Raw genomic sequence first — 23,110 nt, forward strand, 5'->3', positions numbered from 1 at the left:
TCTAAAAATTACTAGACTGATGGAATAACAGTCCATAATACTACCATACACATCTGTTTGCATCATTTCAGAGTGTGTGTGAAGGAGAAAGTGTTAAAAAAAACCACCCTGTGAACTATGGACCCCCATTCAGTATACTCAGTCAGTTGTGTATATCTGCTTTGTTTAGGTATCACATGTATGACGATTCTTTGACTCTATGGTTGGTTAGTCGTTTCTTGTATTAAAAATCCGCTAATTAGCCAATACAGTTTTGAAACTAGTGGCCCTATGAATGTGTCGTAAAGACATTTTCGTTCACAATACATTTAGCTACAGGGGAATGGGAAATCTGACCATTGGTTTTATAGTTTTGATCAGATAAATCTACCTTGTTATTAATGCTAATTGATTAAACAGGCTACACAAGCGCATTTAGCCTCGGGGTATCAGATCGTCGAGCAGTCAAGAAAAGGGGAGACTACTTTACTATGTTACGATAACGTCGCAGCTGTCTCCCTTACAACGAGAAAACCCACTTGCCCAGCATCACAGACATGATCCAGAGATCTGTGCAGTAAACAGAAAAGCAATGTCCACAGGTTATGACGAACACCTCCCAAAACAAACGTTTAAGGTCTTTCCCAGTTGTGCTGTAGTATTTCCGCATTTCATAGCCACCCAGGTGCGCAAAATTTTCCCACAGATCACTGCCCCTGTATTCAGTAGATATATATATAGCTATTGGGTTATTTTTGTCTTGAGCAAGGTCTCTGGGTATTTGCAATATACTAGCTAATACTAACCATGTGAAAATCATTAAACTTGCACCATTTGTTAGTCCAAATTAATTTGCATTGTACAAACAAATGAAATGGCTTAATTAGCAAACGTAAAGGCGAACTTCAGCCATGTTGACAGCATTGTCAAATCGCACCAACATCTTGCTTGGGTACACACACAGTTTGATATAAGGAGTGGCTTCTAAGCAGCTGAATAAGTACTCATGCTAAAAACTTTTGACATTATGGATCGCAGCCTCTGTGCAAACTAGATAGAAAAAGATCGACAGTGTATTTTTTGAAAATGTGTCCTTTAATAAAGTTTGGTTTGATTTGATTTGATTTAAATAACTGAGGATATGTGCCTAAGTAAGGTGACCAGACGTCCCGCTTTAGGCGGGACAGTCCCGCTTTTGACCTCGTGTCCCGCCAGCTCATCGGGCGGGACGCCCAATGTCCCGCTTTCTGGCTTTCTAGCAAGTCTATCAAATGTCCCAGTTGTCTTTAAAAATCACTTTTTTCGGCGTTCTTTGACGGTGACGACACCATCATCGGCACGTGTCCCGCTTTCGCCCCCGAAACATCTGGTCACGTTAGCCTAAGAAAGGTACAGTACTTTACTTGATAAGGATATGCTCCTAAGAAGCGTATAGTGCTTTAAATAAAAATGACTGAACACGAAGGGGCGGGTGGAAACCTACAAAAAGAACAAATTCCTCTCTTTCCATTCATCTATGCATCAACCGATACCATTGACGACGATCTAAGGAATGTTAAATGGCAGGGTGAGGGTGTGGGTGAACGGGAAAACAACAATCTTCTGCAGCACATGACACCAAACAAAGGTTGGGTTCTGGAATGTACTTGGTCCTGTTCACGTGACCTGTGAATGGAATTCCCTCGGCGCTGAGTTGAGATCTTAATCGATCAGGAACAGGCTTCGAGCACCGGGAAAAAATGTACTGCCTGTTATGATCTACCCCCTGTGGGTAACCATGTGGTAGTAACACAAATCCCTGACCTGCTTTCAGTTTATCACCCTTCTTCCTTTTCGCACCATATCCTTCACAAATAGTCCGACATTATGTTTCTTAAGGCGTGCAGTTTGTCCTGTTTATTGGCTGTATAGACGCCATAAAGAGTAGTCGGTGCGCACGATACATTTAAAAGCTGGCAGCGAGTTGTTGGGTCAAACTAGCGACTGAGTTAGTGTCTGCGTGGGCAACAACATGTCTGTATTATGCAAAGATGCCGGATAAGGACGGAGACACGATTCCTGTCAACATAACCCCATATACTGAGTTTAAAAATATAAACGTGTAAACTCAGGTTTATGAAAGTCTATTAACACACACGCACGAGTTAGTTGCTACATTTGGTTAGGAGATCGGTCGGGTGTGTTCAAGTGACGCGATGACTTCCGGTTTATATCGCGTGACAAGTACGTTTCCGTAGTGACATGTTCGTGACAAAGGAATTTTCTCTGGAGGATGGAGTGAGGGCAGCAGCTGTGCCCTCAATCATTTGTAAGGTCAGCAACTAGTTCTGTCATTAGTTTTTCTCCCTGTTCGCTGACTGGTTCAAATTTTCGACATAGGAATTTTGACGGATGAAGTTGGGGCGAGGCTGATATAACGAATGTTCTATTTTGTTCATGTCAAACTTGAAAGCTCGAGGCCATAAGTCATACAAACACGATTTATTCTTTGCAACGTAGAGTTGAGTTTTCTTTCAAGTGCCATCCCTTCCTTTTACCATTGAACCGGGTTACCCTTGCACCGACTTTCGATTCCGTTCAACTGAGAAGTAGTGGGTAGGACAAGTCGGATGCTGGGTCTACCTTACCCACCGCACATCTCACGAAAAATGGTCGAGCTAGACATGGAAAGGCGTGTCTGTCTTTTGTTCGCTTAGTATTCTTTTTTTTTTTTCATCCTCCTCTTTCTCTTATCCGTCTATTTGTCTAGCTTTATAACTCTTGGAACTACCCTCGCGATGCGGACGACACCTCTTCTGAGTCACCTGCACATGCAGGTGTGAATTTCCCTGCTGATAAGGAACGGAGTGCAACTGTATTGTGGAGATTGCACTCTAGGGAGGCTGCAATAGAATAAGGAGGTGTAGGATTGCACTCGATAATTATTTCCTCTTCATCATCAGCACCAGTGGTATGCGTGATGTTGAATCACGAAGGTTGTGCGCATGTGTTTAAAGTGTCGCATTCTTGACAAGTTTTCGAGCGCCTCCCGCAAACGTCACGTGACCGCACGAGATGCTTTATGCCCTTCAACTTTGCGGGGGTCGGTGCAGGGGGCTCCTAAACCCCCTCAAAGCTCAGATAGATCGCTGCGGGAGTTGTTTACTCTTTCTGTAAGGTGTTGGTCTTCCCGACTTAAGTTATGGCTGGCGGAAACTAAGAATAGTTACCGAGGGTAGTTGGAGAGGGTCAACAAGCTTAAAATCCCCGATGGGCGACAGAAGGCTCCACGACACTCAGTGATAATTGATTCCGTCCCTCCTTCTCTCTCTTTCTCACTTGTTCGGTCTTTTCCCCTCGCTTAAAGGTTCTGAGCGGCTTTATTTTCAGATCACCCATTCTTTACTTAAAAAAACACCCCAAACTACGTCACCTATTAAGTGGTTTATCTCGACAGAATCAAGTGTGATCTGACCTCCAGGTCATTCTGCATTCTTTTGACACAGAGCATGGGCAATCACATTAAAAATAAAACTACTGAAATCACGAAGAAGTACCGAAAAAGGTCGTTTTATGCTTTCTCTCGAACTCCAAGAATCGACATGGCATCTTCATATTGTTGTTTCTTTAAGAATAAAATGTTAGTACTTGGAAAATAGAAGACTGACCAGTTTGTAGAACTCTCGAATAAAGCAATTCATGATTAATTTCTGTTATATGGCTTAGATAACTTTGTCAGGGGGAGCCTGAGAGATCGTGAAGATAATCAGCTGTTTGCTTTTCTTTTCCCGTACTCGCTGTAAATGTATTTCGGCGACTGACAGCTGAAGCAGAAGGAATAATAAAAGTCACTTTTTTCTCTCTTTCTCTCGCCCACCACATCTTCACACCAAACTCTTTCAAAGTATGAATTAAGAATGACGGATGTCATATTTTGAACGGATGGCTCTCTCTTTTTCACGGATGGCAATGGACTCCACCCCAAGAACCTTTAAACAGTTTCGACGAGTCGTTCATTATTTTTGTCTAATCAATTTCATCTCCAGTAGAAGCAAGTGGATAATGTCGAAGCTTTCCTCTTCCCTGTCCCCAGCCATGTTTGTTGCTCCCACCAACTCCCCCACAAAGCAGCAAATACCATGGAATGTAACGGGGTGTGTGGGGGAGCTACAAGTGACATCTGAATATCTCCTGTCGCGCACGCATGACAAGATATTGTTCGCACCTATGCTCGACATCACCTTGTGTGCTTTGTGTGCGGAGGTCTCAGCGGATGTAACGTATTATGTTGTCAGCTTTGACCTAAATTCTTTGTCGTTCAAAGATATGCCACTTCGACCCATATATTGACTTTGAAAAATGACATTATCGCCTTTTGCTTGGTCATAAATTTATCCTTATCCAGCTATTGGAAGCGCAGTTGGGACTGTCGGGTAAACAAGTTCGCACCCTGTTAGCGTCACTCTTTCTGAGACGCCAGCTCCTGGTGAATTCTGTAAAATAAACTGATTCTTGCAAAAAAAGACTTCTCTGGTTCAAAACCACCTGCAGTCAGCAAAATGTAAGATGGTAACAACAAACGTCCATTTTTGTCTTTGCTTGTATATTTTATGATGTTTCATGTAACATGTACTAGTCTTCGTTTTAAGGGCTACCAATGTTAGGTCCACTTTTTGGTCACATATGGGACACGTTCACATGGAGACTATTTTTTGCCAATCAAAATTAAATGTCCCTTTATATATATAAATCACTTGTTCACACCTTGAGAACTCGCAAGCTCACCTGACAACGCAGGCACTCACTCCGACCAACCTTACTTCTGGGCCAACTCTGAGAAGTTGTCGCTGATATGGCTGGATCCCACAAGTAGTTGATAGTATTTGAAAATCTGAATAACTCCATCCTCTTTTCGAAAATACAACCTTACAAACATCTAAACGCACAGAAAAAGGTTAAAAACATGACAACGCAGATTACTATTATTTGTTTTTGTCAAGGGTAGAGCTGACACCAGAGGCGTATCCACAGAAATTTACCTCACGTTTGGATCTTTGTAGGAAGTTAAGAAATGTTACTTTATAGTCAAATCAACTCCCTCAGTTTAAAAAAAAAACATCTGCACTCTGGTAGACCTTTAAAGAGCATAAATACAACTTCTGGAATATTCCGACATCAAATACTAGTTTTTGAAGGAAAAATATTTAGAGTGAACCAAAAATAGTCCAGGCATCTGTGATTCGCCCCTCAACACACCCTCCCCCAGCTCTAAAAATTGCTGCTGCTGAGACCAACTTCTCGGCACGTGCCTGAGGAAATAACTAAAAACTTGAAGCTAACTGCACGAATAACAGATGCATCAGAACAATATTTCACAATATTTCTGCACTTTAACTGACAATTTATGCTGCGACAACTAAAATTATGGGAATGTCCTCTTGCCATGTGAGGAACAGTCTTCAAAAATAGCTTCGTCTGGAGAGAATGTATAGAGATGAGCGACAAGACATGTGGACTCACCACTTTGTCAGTCCCTCATTGTCAGTGTGAATGACACTAACTTGCCCGGGGGTGTGTCCATGCAGACACCGCGAGAAAACTTCATTAAATAAATGAATTTTTAGCGACAGATAAATAAAAGGTGCACTTCAAGAAGGAAACGCTGAGGCTAAGGGACACGTGGGGCGGGTAGGTAGGGGAAAGTTCAGCGCTGTCACCTGGAAACCACTCGACGAATCTTCGGGAAGGGTTTAAAAGAATGGCGGGTGGGGCCAAAGGTCGCATTTACGTCCGTGAGCAGGTTGATGATAATCTCTAATGTGTGTGCGCGAGATCGTGTTTAATATATTTTTGAAGCGAAGACTTTCCACGTACAGTAGTTGTTATTAATTTTGTGTTAATGCAAGTCCTGCTGCTTAGAAGAAGATAAATGATTGTGTGCTTTTTGAGTGTCTTGCTAGCTCTATTTCCCTCACCTACAACAACACCCTTTGTTCGAGGACTCGAAAAAACCAGAAGGGCTTTGCGCTCGCACTGCCTTTGTCTGTTTTATATTCACACAGAGAAGTCACTTCCAAACAAGTCTACGTGCATTCAAGAGAAATGATTTTTGAACTAGTGCAGTCAGAAAAGAATCAATTCTCAACATAACGACTTCCGACGCTGAAACAAATGCCAGCAAGATCTTGTAACTTAGCAGTCAATCTCAGCTTTCATTTTTGTCCTTAATGCATAGAAAAATCCAAAAGAGAATGCTTTTCGCAAAATATTTAAAGTGAAACAATTTTTATGGCTGTGCTCTCTGGGACAGGAAGAATGAATGGGTGGTACAGTAGCAGGGAGGTTACACTGGACTACATATATGTTTGTACAAGAGGTTATCTGTCAGGCTAAATTAATTAAAACAAGGTCGACTGGTCCAGATGTACGGTCACGTATAGGGTAACATCCCTCCTGGTGCATCATGCAGCCTGCACACTCTTCCACCCTCGCAGCACGTAGTACCCCTCGGCTGTCAGCCCTAAACTGCACGCAAGACGTGATTACGTGAACTGGAGTCTCCACCTGCTGCGCAATGGGTCACGACATACGGGTGGAGAGAGACAGAGACACAAAGAATGTGAGACAGAGAGTGTCTTTTCGCGGAGTCCGGGAATCGGCTTTGCAGCATTTAATATGTATTTGAATGGGTAATGCGATCTTCAAGGAACAAGGAGGCGTTTGTTTGCATGACAAAGTCAGTAGGCCGGCGCCTCACTTACCTGCACACAAAACACAGAAAAGGGCCGTTTAACCCATAAACGAAAGAACAGAAAGAACACCCAAGCACCGAGGACTATTCAGTGATCGAGCAACTGGGATTACCTTTTTTTTAAAGGCACATTACGCTTTTAATACGGCTGCCATTACTTACGCCGTTTGGGGATTGTTCACGCCCACACCGACAAAGTTTTGAGAACCGACTGACCTTTGGATACACGATCTCCTCCCTCCGACTGTGCGTGCGTAAGAGCGAATGAGCAGGTAAGCGACATTCGTACATGCATGAATGCTAAGATATTCTTACATGCACAAGTGCGACTGTATGAGCGTATTATATATTCCAACACGCAGGCGTGTAGCTGTATGGACATGCAGTGAGGGTCTCTGTGAATGCGAGATAGTATAACTGTGGTAGCGCTCAAGTCTGGAGTGATAATAAAGTTAAATCACACTCTACACTTGAAATTTGATGGCATTATCCTTTAATGTCTGTAGTTTTAAACATTTCCCAGTGTGTAGCTGGTCAACTACTTCAACGTTTTCATATACAGAATTCCAATACCTATATTTTAATAATACGTCATATTCCAAGCAAAGATTGAAACAACAATAATAATAATTCTTGAGCAGTCATAGTTACGAGTCAAGTGGCAAATAAATTGCATAAACCCGCCACATCAGTCTTTCATGAACACACATACTTATACTGTATGTTGGCTTTTGCTTTAAACCATTAAACGTGTGGAATGTATTTTCTATGTTTTAAGTTTAAGTGTTACGCGCACACACCACGCAAACACGGTTTTCTTGTAAAAAAAAAAAAAAAAAGAGAAAAAAGAAACCCTGGTAGTTGACAGCAAGCTGAAACCTCCAACGGACCAGTCCCAACCTGTTGGTGTAGCGCAGTCGCTAACATATAACAGCACCATCTCATCTTGGGTCGGGGTTTCTTCGCCTCTCCTCTTCAGCAGCGTGTTGCACCCTCCTACTGGGTGGCACGACGGCTCCACAGTCGGCACGTCACAGCTTATCTGTCCAGCTCATCAAAGCTCCTCTCTGGCCTCACTCAGGTGCTGTATGAGCCCGGAGGTGGTGGCCAACAGACCCTGGAAGTACATGTCCCCTTGCTGTTCCTTTTGTTCTTCCTGCGACAGCCGCTCGTACTCCGCCTGCAGTGACCTCAACAAGGGCAAGGCCGAGCGAAAGGTCGAAGAGCAGTCGGGAAGCAGCGTGTCCATGGCGACCATGACCTTCTCGCGGCTGTCGTGGTCTTGCAGACGAAGCAGGGCGGGGAGATACCGGCACCAGCCGCCCTCCACCATGGCCTTTTGAAGATTAATCCTGTTGACAATATGCTGGCTAAAGCACGTGCAATAAAATGGTTGTGTGCACAAACAAGGTTGTCTCTACTAGTACCATGCATGCCCTCCCTCACTCTCTCTAACAAACATGAAAAGTATTTGGGAGAACGACAATGTTGGTGGAAAGGCCAAGTAAACCATACATTAAATCCTTATTTCCCCCCTCTCCCAGTGTCCGTATTCACTTACACTCTCTTAGAACTTCATGGGCGACTGAATGGCCTTCACCTGGTGCTATTTGAGTCCACTCTGTCGGCAGCTCCCCCAGCGTCCTTCTACTCCCCACCCCCAAGGCACCATTGCCAGCCCTAACCTTTACGATTGGAAAACTATGCCAACATCAAACAGGATGCGAAGAAAAGAACATGAAAAGAAAAGGATCGTGTCTGACAAACACTAACGCCGAAGTTCCCCCACATGCACAAGGCTGAAAGGTGGCGAAATATACACGCCATCAACAACAACTGCTTTGTTTACAAAGGGAAACTGAGGTCCGTGGATGGGTGGGGGCGAAGCCAGGAGTGGATGGGTGCAGATTATATGATCCATTATTTGGTAGGTGACACTTAACTCTCGGAGCTCTTCGTCTCCATTTTAAACACCCAGCCAAGTACCTTGCGCTTGTGGCTTCACTTTCTTGAGAGCTAGTATTAGTGTTGTTATGCTGAGCAAATGTGAGTGGGGGCAGAAGAAGAGACAAAGGTGGAAAGGGGACTCGGGAGTGGCTCTTCCTATTTTTCCTTCACATTGTCCTTCCATCAGCTTAACATTGTCAAAACACAGACGGACTGTGATACGTCCAAATGCACAGCTCGTCTAAGAATGTCAGTACGTCCAGCCGGGCTGTGAGACTACATCAGAACATACAGGTGAGCTGTGAGACTACATCAGAACCTACAGCTGAGCTGTGAGACAACATCAGAACCTACAGGTGAGCTGTGAGACTACATCAGAACCTACAGGTGAGCTGTGAGACTACATCAGAACCTACAGGTGGGCTGTTTTGTTTTTAAGTGGATTATGAGACTACGTCAAAGTGCATGACACATTTCCTGTCTGTCGATGTCTCGCACGTGGAAATAAAGACGAGGCATCAGCGTCATTACCTGAGATAAACAAAGTGAAGACGGGAGCAGACGGGAACATACGCAACCGCAAGGAAACAAATACATGGGTGAAAAGGGGGGGGGGGGAGGAAAGATGCTCAAATGGAATGCCCTTCGCGACCGCTTCAAACTGATTTACTAGTGTTTACCTGCATCGAGTACTGTGCGTACAGCACTTCGCTTACTGATACCATAAACATTGCTCGTTGTTTTTAATGTTTTCAAAAATGGGAGGGGGTCAAAGGCCACCTTGCTGGTGAGAAATTCTATTGTCGGAGTGTAAGAACAAGCAAAGGTCACAGTCTTCTGACCTGACCTCACCTCGCCTTCGTGTTCATGTCCACCACTTGACTGACGTCATCGATCCGCACATCCCAAAGCCGGGCGCGTTGAAGACAAGGTTTGGACATACATCTGTCGTTGTTGTCAACTGCTGCCAGCGATAAGAATGATGATAGCAATGACGAGTGCCAGTCACCAGAAATTACCCCTCGAAACGTGAACAGATGCGTTCTCGCAACGCCAGTGATGAAAGCCTCCTAACCCCAAGTCACAGGTCTGTAGCCGAGAACCCAGCTTGTCCTCATCAGGCCAGCGATGAGAAGTCTCCACAACAAACAGCGCCACGAGAGGGTAAACGAAAGAAGAACAGTAAGAAAAGGAGTTGGAGAAGGGTAGGGCAAACAAGACGTGGTAACAAGACCTCCACCGGCGTCAACAGCAACAAACCAGCCCCGCGCACCGAGTTTGTCCCGCTTCTGTTGTCTGGTCTTCTCCCACCCTCACCCACCTTAACAAAAGATTGAAGACTGCGCTTTTTTGTCACAACAAGACCATCCGTCTCTCTTGTTAAAGCTCACTTCACCAAGCAAGCAAGCTGTCCATATCCCACGTCTTCTGGTCTCCCTTGTTGTTCCTGAGATTCTCGTAAACAAACAGCCATAAACAGGTCGGTCACGTGAGCAGACCAATAGCCTGCGGACGCCCACTAAACAGCACCACCGTGCACTTCCCTCACTGGTTTCCACTGGCCCCTCTGGCTCCTTTTGTCTGTGATCTTTTCTACCGTTCTCCTGTGAACTAAGACCTGGTTGAGCTGAATGGGGAAGGGGGACTCGCTGGGAGCAGAATGGAGGAGTGGCACCAGACTACCAGCGTACTGGCCATCAGCGGCCATCCTTCACACAAGAGTGCAGGTGTCCGAAGGAAAACTTGCATGAGCGACATAGCGAACTCTGCAACGTACCAATTTCTCCGACATACCTAGCCGCCAAAACGGAGTATGGAAAAGGTAGTGCCTCCCTTCTCTAAACTTTTGCGGTTCAGCTGAACCATTCTATCTTCCTCGCTCTATGTTCCTTTCCGTTTGACCTACACTTCATTGTCAGAAACCACCCAGACCCCTCCCCCTCCCAAACACAAAAAAACTAACCTAAGCAGCCATTTTTCCTCCCTTCCGACTCTTCCCCCCTCCCGATCCCTTCAACTTCTCTTCATTGCCTCCGTGTTGTTAACTGCGCCGGGCACCGTCGACAATCACGCACCGACTTCCCCGCCTTGAGAGATCAAAGAGAGGCTGCCCGGGTTAATACGTGTCCTTATCAACTGGTGACAAGCTAACAGCCGCTTCATGCTGTTCCCTTGCAACAAAATATATCGTAAATCATAGACACCGCCAACGGCCAGCGCCTGCGAACGCGAGAGAGAATGACTCCTGCTTGCCGAGCACGCCCTGCCAAGAGGAAAACAAGGAAACGGAATGGGAATTCCCTGTGCTCCGCAGCGTAACGTGCAGGAACAGGTGTGTGCGCGTGAGCTCCCCCTGTCGGTGCGGGGAAACAAGGAATAATCTCGCCCTGGTCACAAAGATGTCTGCATACCGCACGGCCAAGCAGGGTCTTTCTTCGCTGGTTCCCCCACCCTCCACACCGGTCCTCGGCCATCAAGTGTGCTGACAGCCACACTCCGTCTTCAGCTGTAGCTCAGTGCGTGACGATAAACTGGGACAAGGCAGACGCCCCGGGCCCTTCACAGCCCCGCTAGCACAGGTCTCTGGTTCCCTTGCCTTATTGTCTCTTCTGTGTGGCAACAGCCTGCCTAATCTAATTACCAAGGAATATATGATGTATGTATGTCTTTAATTTTGTCGTTCTGCGAGATCAGCTACCACAACCGACGTTTCTTTGAATCATCGTGGTCTGTCAGGAAGATCACAACACCCCATCATCTATAACTATACTTCATGAAGTCTTATTACTCATTCATAGATTGTAGACTAACACCATTAATTGAACTATGGTGTGCCACATGTACATGATTCAAAAGCGAAAGGATTCTGAAAGATAACTAGACCAGGCCATTGTCCGTTCTCCTCATCAGGTTACATCAACACCCTATGCTTTAATTTGGACAGAAGAATCTTAGATTCCTCGAGCAGCAAGTTACTAATATTAACGAGGCATATGTGTACATGTGGTCAGGTGGGACCTCCATGTGCATGGTGATGCCTGTAGGTGCACATCTTTAAAATGTTTATTATTCACCCAGATTTTAGGAAATAGTATCTTGTACTGATCTTAACCCAGTCATCAGAATAAAAATTGCTCACCACTAGACCTTTAATAGATGAACATGTACCTTGTACAAGGTCCATTTGATGCCATTCAAAGCTAAGTAACCTGGGCCAGCTGAAAACGGGATGTGAATGTGCATGCATCTGGGGCATTCCCCAGAACAAGGGCAGAAAAATGAAAGGAGATACACGTGAAAATATTATGATGAGGAAAAGTTCATTTATATTCAGTTAGGACATGTATATGATAACAAGCACATGGCAGCTGGGTGAGCCATAATGTCATCTTTTGTCAAACAGCGATGGATGTGAGAGTTTACAACTCTTTATTTCTCCAGTGAACATAAAAAAAGAATTTTAAGATCTTGTTTACAAAAATGAATCATCCCTTTGTCGCTAGTAGGCAATTAAAGTTTATCAGTTTGTCTCATGAGGTTAGGAGGTTAAAGCATATCTGCTATAGTCAGCTATACCATACCAGCGGTCTCTATCAAGCACATGCAATTGCATACACTTCCACATCTTGTTTTGAAGAATGGTTCTTTGTGAATGGATGTGATTGTATGTAAAATCATATGCTCATTCTCGAGTAGTTACTGTACTCTACAACCACATAAGACACTACTTGGCTAGCTGATCAACCTGCACACACACGGTGAGCTGAAGAAACCCTCTACATCAAAACAGAAAGATACTTACTCCCCATACTGTCGGAGTCTCTCCATTTGTGTTGGATCTTCTCTATCCGAGTGTTCAGTATGCAAATCCTGTGCAACAATAACATAGAAGGTTTAGCTTTACTTCTCAGTAAATTTATAAACAGCTGAACTATTAACTTGGAACATAGAATCTAAGACAGTAATGTTTCAGCCTTACTAGAAGACTATAACCATAAGGGTTACTGAAATTCGATTTCAAACATGTTAAAAAGACCAAAGGAAACAAAATTTCAATGTTTTCTTACAGAATTCTTATATTTGTTGCAGAATTCCTGTTTGTTACAAAATTCTTATGTGGTTTGTGACAATCAAATATATCCTTTACACACTGAATAAAATATATCAATAGAAACCACTCTTTGAAAGTGGAGTATGTTTTTATGCGTAGGATGAATCTAATGTTTTATTCTCAATCTTCAAAATTTTGTTTTAACTATTTCTTAATACAGTATCTATCAACAATTTAGGAATAAACTACCTTTTCTTTCACCAGGTCTGTGAGCAAAGTAACTACTCGAACTTGAAGGTTTTCTGCTGAGTCGCTCTCAAAGAGTTTCCCCAGCACTGAAAGTCCACCAAGTTCTACAAAACGTTTCTGTGCAAATGGGAAATGGCGAATCATTGTAGAAAGCGCAAACAAAGCACGCTTGCGCACAGCAGGAGAAGGGTCAGTGGCTAGCACGCGAAGAACATCCCGCATGGCACCACTTTCAATTGCCTGAACTTGGACCTTTGGGTTGCTGTCATGACAAAGAAGTGAAGGGTGAACAAATATCTAGCTGATGGCTTTAGTAATGATGCACACATATTCAACACATGTAAAATACAGAATTAATGTGCTTAGTGAAATGAATGCACTTTTCTTTTGTTATAAAATTTTAGGAATTCATTCAAATTAATGCCCAAATTACATGAGAGAAAACAGCATGCTGCATTCTGTCTCCATGAAATCTTCCTGCAATACTGTACAATAGTGATTACTACCTATATGATACCCAGGCAGCACCAGAGAACTTAACACATCTCTGGTGTTGCCTGGGTATCATATAGGTAGTAATCACTATTGTACAGTATTCAAACATCCAGCAAACATCCAGTAAATGCAAGTTACCTCTTGCAGTAGGACATATTAACATTAGAGTACTTTTTTTCAGAATTTAACACATTCTTTGGAGTCAATAAACTGTGATTACTAATGCTGATTTGGAAAATGCATTGTTGGGAAAACTTGAAATCAGTGTTAATTACAGTTAGCATCACATTAAAACATACCAATTCAAAATGAAACCACAGGTAGATGGATTTATACTGAGAAATGACACCACAGGTAGATGTATCTATACTGCGAAATGCATCATTTACACATACACAGAGTATACTTGTAATTTGTTCTTGTGTAGGACTTGTTCAGAATATAGAAAGATGGTGCTAGAGTAAGAAATAACAGACCAGTGACAAAGAAAGCAAAGTCAGATGAAAAATCTTTACAAAAAATCTCTAACATCTAAGAATGTGCTATTCTATTTGTGTGTCCTAACTGAAATGCGAAACCAGAGCCGATGCAGACATACTGACTTAGGGCTGTCTAGTCTGTTCTAAAATGCCAATGAAACTCTTAAAGTAGCAGCTGCTGAAGGACCTTCTAAAGATGATAGCAAAGAAACAGATGCATTTCAATCATGGTGCATGGCTATTGGGTGTAATGGATTTTTAAAGGATTTTAAGGTTCCAAACCTCTGCAGGGCAGAGCCAAGAGTTAGTGCAGCTTCAGAACGCACGGTGTCCCTGGTGTTGTTCAGACACCTTAGAAGCAGTGGCATGGCTCCAAGATCGCAAAAAAGCATTGCGTTGTCAATCTAAGATAAGACAAGACTTTATTTATCCCAGAGGGCAAGTAGTAGATATAGGCCATTTTCCTTTAAAATAAAAAATGTGCTAACTTTATAAAGAGTATCCATAGAAAAAATGGTTTCTGTGGGGTGCAAAACTGAGTTTTCTCTGCTTTAGGTAAATTCTCAATGAAGGAGTTACAGCATAGTGTTTCACATAGTGACGTAACAATACAAGCAAACAGATAAAACTCCTTAACTCTTTGGGTATGACAGTGGCTTTGCCGGAGAAGCACAGGGAAGGCAATTTTCATTACTTTTACTGCAAAGTTCAAACTTTCTCCTTTCCAAAAATGTATACGTTTCTTGGTCTAATGTTTACCAGAGAGCAGCAATAATATAAAACAAACTTCACCCACTGTCATCTTCACAGTCTTCAGTTATTAGCCAGTCTTTGTAATACTTATACTTTTATACAGGGCTCAGGGGGTTAACAAACCTCAAGAAACCAATGACAGGCAGTTGGCCTAGTCTCTACATGGGTGATAGCTTCAATATAGACACCCTTTAAAAACACCAACCTGGTGGAGGTAGTATTCCAGTTGATTCAGAATACTAGAGACATCATCTTCAGTTTGTGACACACCTTGGAACTCTTGTACAAGCTCTGTCACAATCTCTGCATCAGTTTTTATAGATGCATTAATTTCCTCAAAGGCTTTCTTCAAATCTTCATAGCTTCGGAATTTTTTCTTTTCCTTCAGTGTCTATAGGTATAAAAAAATCATAAAGCACTAAAAAAGTGAAAAAGTGAATGATAAGCAGGTGAATATAAGCTATACAAAAGTTATATTATCAGGGCTTCTGCTTACGCAAAAAATTGCGTACAGTACGCATTAAAAGTTCGGAGGACCCCTTCCATTTTCGTCAATGGGGTCCCCTTCAAATTTGGGCGAAGAACAGGGACCCCTTAAAAATCTGAAGAAAGGGTCCCTGGGACCCCAAAGAATTTAGCCTTAGCAGAAGCCCTGATAATAAAGAATAATGATATAAATATAAGTGATAAAAATGTTAGTATCATAAACTATTAAATTATACAACTTTCAACATTCTAACCCAGAGGTGTTGCCTCTAATGGACATTGCTTAAGCCTACTGCTGCTATGGCAATAATTATGTACTTAATCTAGTGCTTGAACTCCCACCCAAAGAAACAAAAGAATACATTAATTAGGGATCTTCAAAAGCTATCTGAAAAAGGGGCGCCTGATAGTGTAGCGTCTCACCACTGCAGTGAGCAGCTCAGGGTTCAGATCTTGTCTCAGGACATTCTCTGTATGCATATAAACATATAAAATAGCTACCTCCATGTCCATGTGCTGTATATTTTCTGATTTCATGGTCTTAACTGCTTCCTTTAGCTCTTCCAGAGTATATTTGGTATTATCCACCTGTTCTGTGCCTGTACAAATAAATATAGCTGTTTTAATACTAAATGATTAATTACTTGTTTACTTTGTTAAAAGTTTTAATTGTTCAATTTGAATATGCATCCTGTGAGATCCTGTTAACAGACTAGTTTACTGACAACTAACTGGCTCCACATGTAAACAAATTACTCTTTTTGCCTTACCCTGACTCGTATCAATATTCAAGTGAATTCCATTTCCAGGGTTCAAAGGTGCATCAGTGTTATCCTCCTCCATTAACTTGGCTTCCAAGTCACCAGTCTGAATATTCATTCGGACATGAAGACCCTTGGGAATGGCTTGACCTTTAAAAAAATTTCAGACTGTAGCCTTAAATTTTCTGTAAGCCATCTGTAAACACGTTTTCATTTGACACACACTTTGTAACAAAGACACACTCTAAGCCTGATGTAAAGTATAAATCAATACGACATTCAAAGTGACACTGATAATTCCAGACTAGTTTCATACCTTTCTTAACCTTTTGCCATTCTTTAGTGGGAATGAATTTCTCAGCATTTTCAATGGCAATTTCCTCGGATGTATCTACTTGTACAATACCATCTGCAATGAATGTATTAAAATAAAGGAAATTATTCTGATACTTCGGCTAGCATAATCTTTTATCACAACTGATTCTCCCAAAAGAAAATTGAGAGATAAAATGGTCTTGGGTAGAAACACACAGGACTATATGAATGTCAGGAGAGATGCCTGTCTTTCAATGTTTTAAAGTTAGAACGCACAGAGATGAACAAATCACTTACTATTCATGACAGTACACTCTCACGCACACATGAATGGATGCACATGCACACACTCTATTCACTAACTCCTTGTTTCTGACCGTCATCGTCTGTGTTTTCACTTGGAACAATGCTCAGCGCTCCAGTCTTGCTGCTTTGATTTTCCTGTGAATCGGATGGCACCTCACTTTTAGCACTCAAAGTATACAGAGAAAGAGCACAAGCAAGGAGCAAGACAGTCAAGTGCATGGTCTTGAACAATGTCGAAATCCAGCTCATTCTGACTCATGAACAGCCCTGCAAGAAACCGACGTGGTAATGTATTTCAGATGGAACCTAAAATAAAGTTTCGGTATCAACTCTAAAAATAAATCATCTCATGAAATAAAGAGAGGGTGGACACCATCATTATACACGTTGTAAAGTTTTTGAATGATTAAGACTGCGAAAGATGGTGCAATGCGTAATAGAAAAATGATAAAAATGAAATTTCTTGTGATTAATGAAGAGATGTATAAGAAACTCAAATTATCTCAAATATTCATCTCACCTGGTTAGAACGTTCGAGTTGGGATCACTAGATGCACACAACGAGTGACAGTTGTTTCGATCTTAATTATTTTGGAGAGCTAAATTTTAAAAATAACATCTATTATTAGACAGAACCAGCGCATTTAACTTCACCGTTTTACATTCTATTAAAATATTTATTTTCAAAGACCTTGCATCAGTTTGCAACTTGGCGGTTTGTCGTCGCTCCACGTAAACCATACGAAGATGCATACAAAAGTGGAACTAAGTATTTATCGAAATACTCGTAGAATTATTTTTTTAAAACGTTGTAGTATTTAGTATTCTTATGTATGAGCTATGTGATAAATCTGAAAAAAACTATTATTCAAATTATTACCGAAAACCTATTGATGAAAACGGGAAAATAATAGATAAATAAATTCTTCAAGTTTCCGATCGCAGTTTTTAAAAAATCACCGATCCCGGTCTGCTTGAGGGTGTGTCGTCTGCATGTTGCACTCGTGGATAGTCTAATTTGTTTTATTTACTTCCAGCCAATAACAGTGCTAGAAAAAGCCAAACAAAAATCAAAATACAATACTATTTGCAGTGGGGTCAGCAACAATAATATCAATCGACTATTATATTGTCCAGATCCTTAAATCATCGAAAGCGTAAAGGCAGGGTGGTGTATGCGGGCCTGTGTTATCGCCATAATGAATTGTAACTACATGTACACTATTCAGTCAAAACAGGAAACTTAAAATATTTGCTCTGTGGAAGGGTTTCTACGGGATAATGCGATGAGACTGATAGGTGTGTGTCTGTTGGTCACATGATAGTCTTTGATATAATTATACACGTCGTTACAGTTGTTCAGCGATATTCAGACTCCTTAAGTTTTTATAAGTGTCAACTTCTTTTATTATTATTCGTTTGGTATTCGTAGCGAAAACTAAAATTTAATAAATCTAATATTCGGTCGACAATTCTCTTGCTCGTGGCCTTAAAATTGTTCATTTTTTCTCGTTTTTGCCAACGTGTGTGGTGCCAGAGGAAAATGTAAGGTTTTGGTCTGGGCCAAAATTAGACAAGGCCTCAAACCAGAGTTGGTCCATATTAGGTTATTAAGTCTATGGTAGCATGATTCAGAATTGTTGCAGCAATCACCGCAATTAATTAAATCTTCCTGTTGAGCATGGACAAGTTAATCGAGTTAGCTTTCGTTTTCATTAGTAAACAAGTACCTGTCACCAATACAGCAAGGATTGGGTGTCCTGGGTTCAGTGTAAATACAGTGATACTTACACTAACCCTCGGTTACAAAACAGGTTATCAGGTTCACAGGTAAAGTTCAGTTTACATGAACGAACGTGGAATGAATTCTGCTTTGTGGTCTGCAGGTGGAGAACTAACTCGGGATAAGCCTGAGCTCCTATGGGACATGAAAGGCGACATTAGTGAAGATGAAGACGACGACGATTTTGCTATTCATACACTCTTCTTGAAAGTGGTTTGTGATAAGTTGTTTTCCACAAATCTCGTTTCTGCGATTTCTCCATTCAAACATATGAGACATCTGTTGTTTCTCAACATCATGCCACCCGTTAGTCGGCATGTACAATAAAAATGCATGTGAAACATTTAGCAACAAAGCTGATGGTTAAACATGTTTCAGCAACGCCGTTCTTTTCCTAATTAACATGAAGTAGATATGTCTCGAAATATTGGACAAAAAGATAGTCCTTTCAATTTCGATTGAGTTTAAAAGAAAGTGGGCGAGCAAAAGGCTAGCATAACAGCTATGACATGACATTTGTTGACAGGTGACACTGGGCAAGGCAGCTGTTAGTAAAGAAGAGAACATTGTACAGGTGGAGGCGGTCAACTACAACAACATCACGGTCAAGCAACCACTGGTCAACATGGTTGCTGGCGTCAACAACACGGTCGGTGAAGACATTCCTTGTCGCCATGACATTAGTTTGAGACCTATCTCACCTGTGAAAGTATATTTCTCCCTCTGCTATTCGTCCTTTACATCTGTGCCAGCATAAATCAGCTTTAGGTCAATGTGCTGTCTTCCAGCTTTTCACATTTTATTTCTTTTGGTTTGGATGTGTGGAAGTCTATTATCGTCTGCTGAGAACGCAAAATGGCGGCCGACGTCTTGTGTATCAGGTGACAACTACAGCAACATCAACAAAGTAAAAGAAATTTGATATGTTTCTTTGCAGTTCAGATAAATATGAAGCAAAAGTCGGACCAGTTACAAAGTAATCTACGATAGGGTTTAAGTACAAAAGCAAGTATTAGGCTTTCTCTTTTTACCGCGTATGAATATTTCCCATGAAGCATTTGTCAACTTCCTTTTTCGCGTCGGAAAGTGAGGCAAGATGGTGAGACAACATGATTGTAACTAATTTTATCTGTTATCAATCCTCGGATGAATTACTTGTGTTGACATTTTTCCAAAATATTGATTAAGCTTGATTTACACGTTTTAGATACTGGAGGTTTATTTTATGGATAGCTGTAACGTTTTGTAAATTTGTGTAAAGACCACGTGCTTCGATAAGTCGCTGTCCATGGCCATGGCGTAGACAGTTGTATGTAGTAAGACCATAATGTGAGCAGGTCCTCAAAATGTGAAGCAGAGGGCAGCATTGAACCTTCGAGAAAATTAGTCTTTGTGAACAATATGGACTGGATTCGTTGAAGTTTGATTTTAAATCATTGAGATTGGTCATTTTAGCCAATTAGAGTTCTGATTACCGGTCCAGAGACATACTTTGAAGGTGTGACTGACTGAAATGTAAATTGCATAAATACGAAATAAGGAAGTTCTGACTAAAGGGAAGGGGTTGGTGAGCTGTTGTAGGCTCAAGAGGCTTGTTCCAGACATGTATGTACATAACTGATAACCAAGCGCGTAGTGTACGGTGTTTTAAGAATCTAAACGCCGAGCCTACTGACTAATACAATCGATAAATGTATTTTGAGATTACAACAATTTTCTGAAGAAAAGCTGCAGTATCTGTCGATTTTTGTGTGTGTGTGTGTGTGTGTGTGTGCGATGTGGATTGTATAATTTTCATTTGCTTTAACATTGGAATTTTACAAAAGCAAGGTATATTACTACTGAAATAAAAAGTTGTGTAACTGATAGATCAATAAATTGGTAATATTAGTATAGCTGCCATTTATGTCTAATTTTATGTGCATTTGGCAGACTCAGAAGCGCAGGAACAATGGTCGCTCCAAGAAGGGACGCGGACACGTGAACTCTGTCCGCTGCAACAATTGTGCTTGTTGCGTTCCCAAGGACAAGGCCATCAGGAAATCTGTCGCCAGAAACATTGTAGAAGCAGCAGCTGTTCGGGATATTTCAGATGCCAGTGTTTATGAAGGTGGGTTATTCCAGACTAAGTGTCTATTAAAAGTGTGCTTGGATTTAAGATTTGAAAGGATGAAAAATCAAGGGTACCATAACTCTAGTTGCCAGACACATCTCCTGATGGGTTGGAATAGCAGGATTTAAGGATTAAATTTTTGAAGGCTAAGGGTTCCCATTCCCCCAAAACTTGCTGTGACTTTTGCAGACTGATGCTGCAGCTCTTGGGCAGATAATCTTAGTACTTGCTGTCAGTTTTAATGTTCTGTGCTCTTATTGATTTGCCTTTATGTGTGAATTTTTGTTTTGCGATTAATGTTTTCTGGTAATAATTTTCTGTCTAGTTTATAACATTGTTTATACAAAGTTTCAGGCAGCTTCATTTTGCTTGACGGAATGGCCGCTGACATTTTTATCTGATTGCTTTCAAAGTAACAGATTTGTAAAAATTGTGGATTCATTTCATTACTCACGTTGATGTTTCTTTAACAGGCTATACCCTGCCCAAGCTGTATGCCGAGCTATTCTACTGCGTGTCCTGTGCTCTCCACTCCAAAGTGGTGCACAGCCGTTCACATGAGGACAGGAAAGATCGAACACTTCCCATTCCCTGCCTAGTCCGACCAATCAGGGTATGCTATTTTCTTAAAACATTTTACCGTCGATTTTGTACCATCCCTTTTAAGTTCTTCTGTTTAAACAGAAGGTCGACTAAGTTAGTTGTCTATATAAAACTTGTTGATTTTGTCAAGGTCGTTACTGAATTTTTTTGGTATTTTCCAGGAGGGAGCAGGTCCAAGAGCTGGAGCTGGCGGACAGCATTGAGAGATAGACAGAGAGAAATAAAGTTTTGGTATCTATTCAAAACATAAATCATCTCATGAAATAAAGAGAGGGTGGACACCATCATTATACACTTTGTAAAATTTTTGAATGGTTAAGACTGCGAAAGATGGTGCAATGTGTGCTAGAAAAATGACAAAAAAGAAACTTCTTGTGATTAATGAAGAGATGTATAAGAAACTCAAATTATCTCAAATATTCATCTCACCTGGTTAGAACGCTCGAGTTGGGATCACTAGATGCACACAACGAGTGACAGTTGCTTCGATCTTAATTATTTGGGAGAGCTAAATTTTAAAAATAACATCTATTATTAGACAGAACCAGCGCATTTAAATTCACCGTTATACATTCTATTAAAATATTTATTTTCAAAGACCTTGCATCAGTTTGCAACTTGGCGGTTTGTCGTCGCTCCACGTAAACCATACGAAAAAGCCAAACAAAAATCAAAATACAATACTATTTGCAGTGGGGTCAGCAACAATAATATCAATCGACTATTATATTGTCCAGATCCTTAAATCATCGAAAGCGTAAAGGCAGGGTGGTGTATGCGGGCCTGTGTTATCGCCATAATGAATTGTAACTACATGTACACTATTCAGTCAAAACAGGAAACTTAAAATATTTGCTCTGTGGAAGGGTTTCTACGGGATAATGCGATGAGACTGATAGGTGTGTGTCTGTTGGTCACATGATAGTCTTTGATATAATTATACACGTCGTTGCAGTTGCTAGCGATGTTCAGACTCCTTAAATGTTTAAGTATCAGTGGAAACAAAAATCACATTGATGATTATTTTTGATTTTGGTGTGGTAGTCTCTCCCCCCATACTTGACGCCTCTTCGCCAGGTCGTACAGTCGACTGTGAACACTGATCGTCTAGCACCGGCAGTAATCGTCAAGGGGTACCCCTCATAGGTGAAAGAGGGTGGGCATTGCAAGACGCCCCCAACTTACCGACAGGTGCCGTTGTAGGAGGATGTTCATACATATGTACATGTATGTAATTTATTTGTTTAGTCGGAACTGGGACGGACGTGTGTTGTGATTACAGTACATGTGCAACCAGCTCTACTTCCGCACGTACCGATATAAACAATAGTTTTCTGTTGTTTTTAGATGAGCACGAAATAAAGTTTATAATTACAGTACAGGTATAAACTACTTCTGAACTTGAGGACAATTTTGTTCGTATGTACCTAAGTTTGTTACTAGAACATTCGTAAGTCGGGTGTTAACTGTACTTGAGCGAGTTTCTTAAGAGTTTGCAGTGCACGTAAGACCTTTGACACGCACTCTCACAGCTTAAACACATACAGATAAATCACACATTTTCATAAAAGCTTTTCCTGTCTACATTTCTGCTTTTTTCCCTTGCGTGCACGTATTCACAGACCAGGATACACAAATATCACCCACATTTCCGTGCTACTCACCCCACACACCTATGCGATTCTCACCCTTCCCCTCCGACATAGTTTTACAACTCGCAACCTTGATAATCGAAGCAACATAAAGAACTGAGTGGTGTTCAGACTACTCCTGAAGTTTATAAGTGTCAATTGAACTGACGATGACACTGGCGATGTGTTTTGCTGTGGGTGTGGTATTCTCTCCCTACTTGACGCCTCTCCTCCGGACCTGTAGTCGACTGTGAGCACCCATTGCTCCACCGGCAGTAACCGTCAAGAGGCGACCTTCAGAGGTGGGAGAGGGGTGGACATGGCTGGCGCCAGTTTCTAAAGAGTTTTTAGTGCAAACAAATTTCCATGTTACACACCCCACGCACCTATTCCATTCTCCCCTTTCCTTTCCTACATAGTTTTATTACT

The 23,110-nt window shown here is 41.6% G+C and overlaps 2 protein-coding genes across 2 annotated transcripts; one reads left to right on the forward strand and one right to left on the reverse strand.

Moving 5' to 3' along the window:
• Positions 1–7,185: 7,185 nt before the first annotated feature.
• On the reverse strand, positions 7,186–17,296 carry LOC112571654 (nucleotide exchange factor SIL1-like). Its single transcript, XM_025250818.1, has 10 exons — positions 17,072–17,296; positions 16,623–16,818; positions 16,247–16,339; positions 15,940–16,080; positions 15,671–15,768; positions 14,889–15,074; positions 14,213–14,334; positions 12,957–13,218; positions 12,459–12,526; positions 7,186–8,061 (listed from the first exon to the last, which is right to left on the reverse strand). Exons 2-10 carry the CDS (start codon positions 16,798–16,800, stop codon positions 7,764–7,766), a joined length of 1,446 nt encoding a protein of 481 aa, XP_025106603.1. The 5' UTR covers positions 16,801–16,818; positions 17,072–17,296; the 3' UTR covers positions 7,186–7,763.
• On the forward strand, positions 16,705–21,337 carry LOC112571668 (40S ribosomal protein S26-like). Its single transcript, XM_025250855.1, has 6 exons — positions 16,705–16,836; positions 18,438–18,547; positions 18,861–18,983; positions 20,267–20,444; positions 20,921–21,060; positions 21,212–21,337. Exons 1-6 carry the CDS (start codon positions 16,809–16,811, stop codon positions 21,251–21,253), a joined length of 621 nt encoding a protein of 206 aa, XP_025106640.1. The 5' UTR covers positions 16,705–16,808; the 3' UTR covers positions 21,254–21,337.
• The last annotated feature ends 1,773 nt before the right edge of the window (positions 21,338–23,110 follow it).

This window comes from Pomacea canaliculata, linkage group LG1, assembly GCF_003073045.1.
Source record: "Pomacea canaliculata isolate SZHN2017 linkage group LG1, ASM307304v1, whole genome shotgun sequence".
In the NCBI taxonomy this organism is placed as follows: Eukaryota; Metazoa; Mollusca; class Gastropoda; order Architaenioglossa; family Ampullariidae; genus Pomacea; species Pomacea canaliculata.

Bases quoted from the DNA above. Each gene is read 5' to 3' on its own strand.
- LOC112571654 (XM_025250818.1), bottom strand. From the start codon at position 16,800: ATGAGCTGGATTTCGACATTGTTCAAGACCATGCACTTGACTGTCTTG. The intron at 16,340-16,622 runs GTCAGAAACAAG...CATTCATTGCAG, and splicing joins TGAAAACACAGACGATGACG to ATGGTATTGTACAAGTAGAT. The intron at 15,075-15,670 runs GTAGCTATTTTA...TTATACCTATAG, and splicing joins TACAGCACATGGACATGGAG to ACACTGAAGGAAAAGAAAAA.
- LOC112571668 (XM_025250855.1), top strand. From the start codon at position 16,809: ATGAACAGCCCTGCAAGAAACCGACGTG. The intron at 16,837-18,437 runs GTAATGTATTTC...TGTGGTCTGCAG, and splicing joins CCCTGCAAGAAACCGACGTG to GTGGAGAACTAACTCGGGAT. The intron at 20,445-20,920 runs GTGGGTTATTCC...TTTCTTTAACAG, and splicing joins AGATGCCAGTGTTTATGAAG to GCTATACCCTGCCCAAGCTG.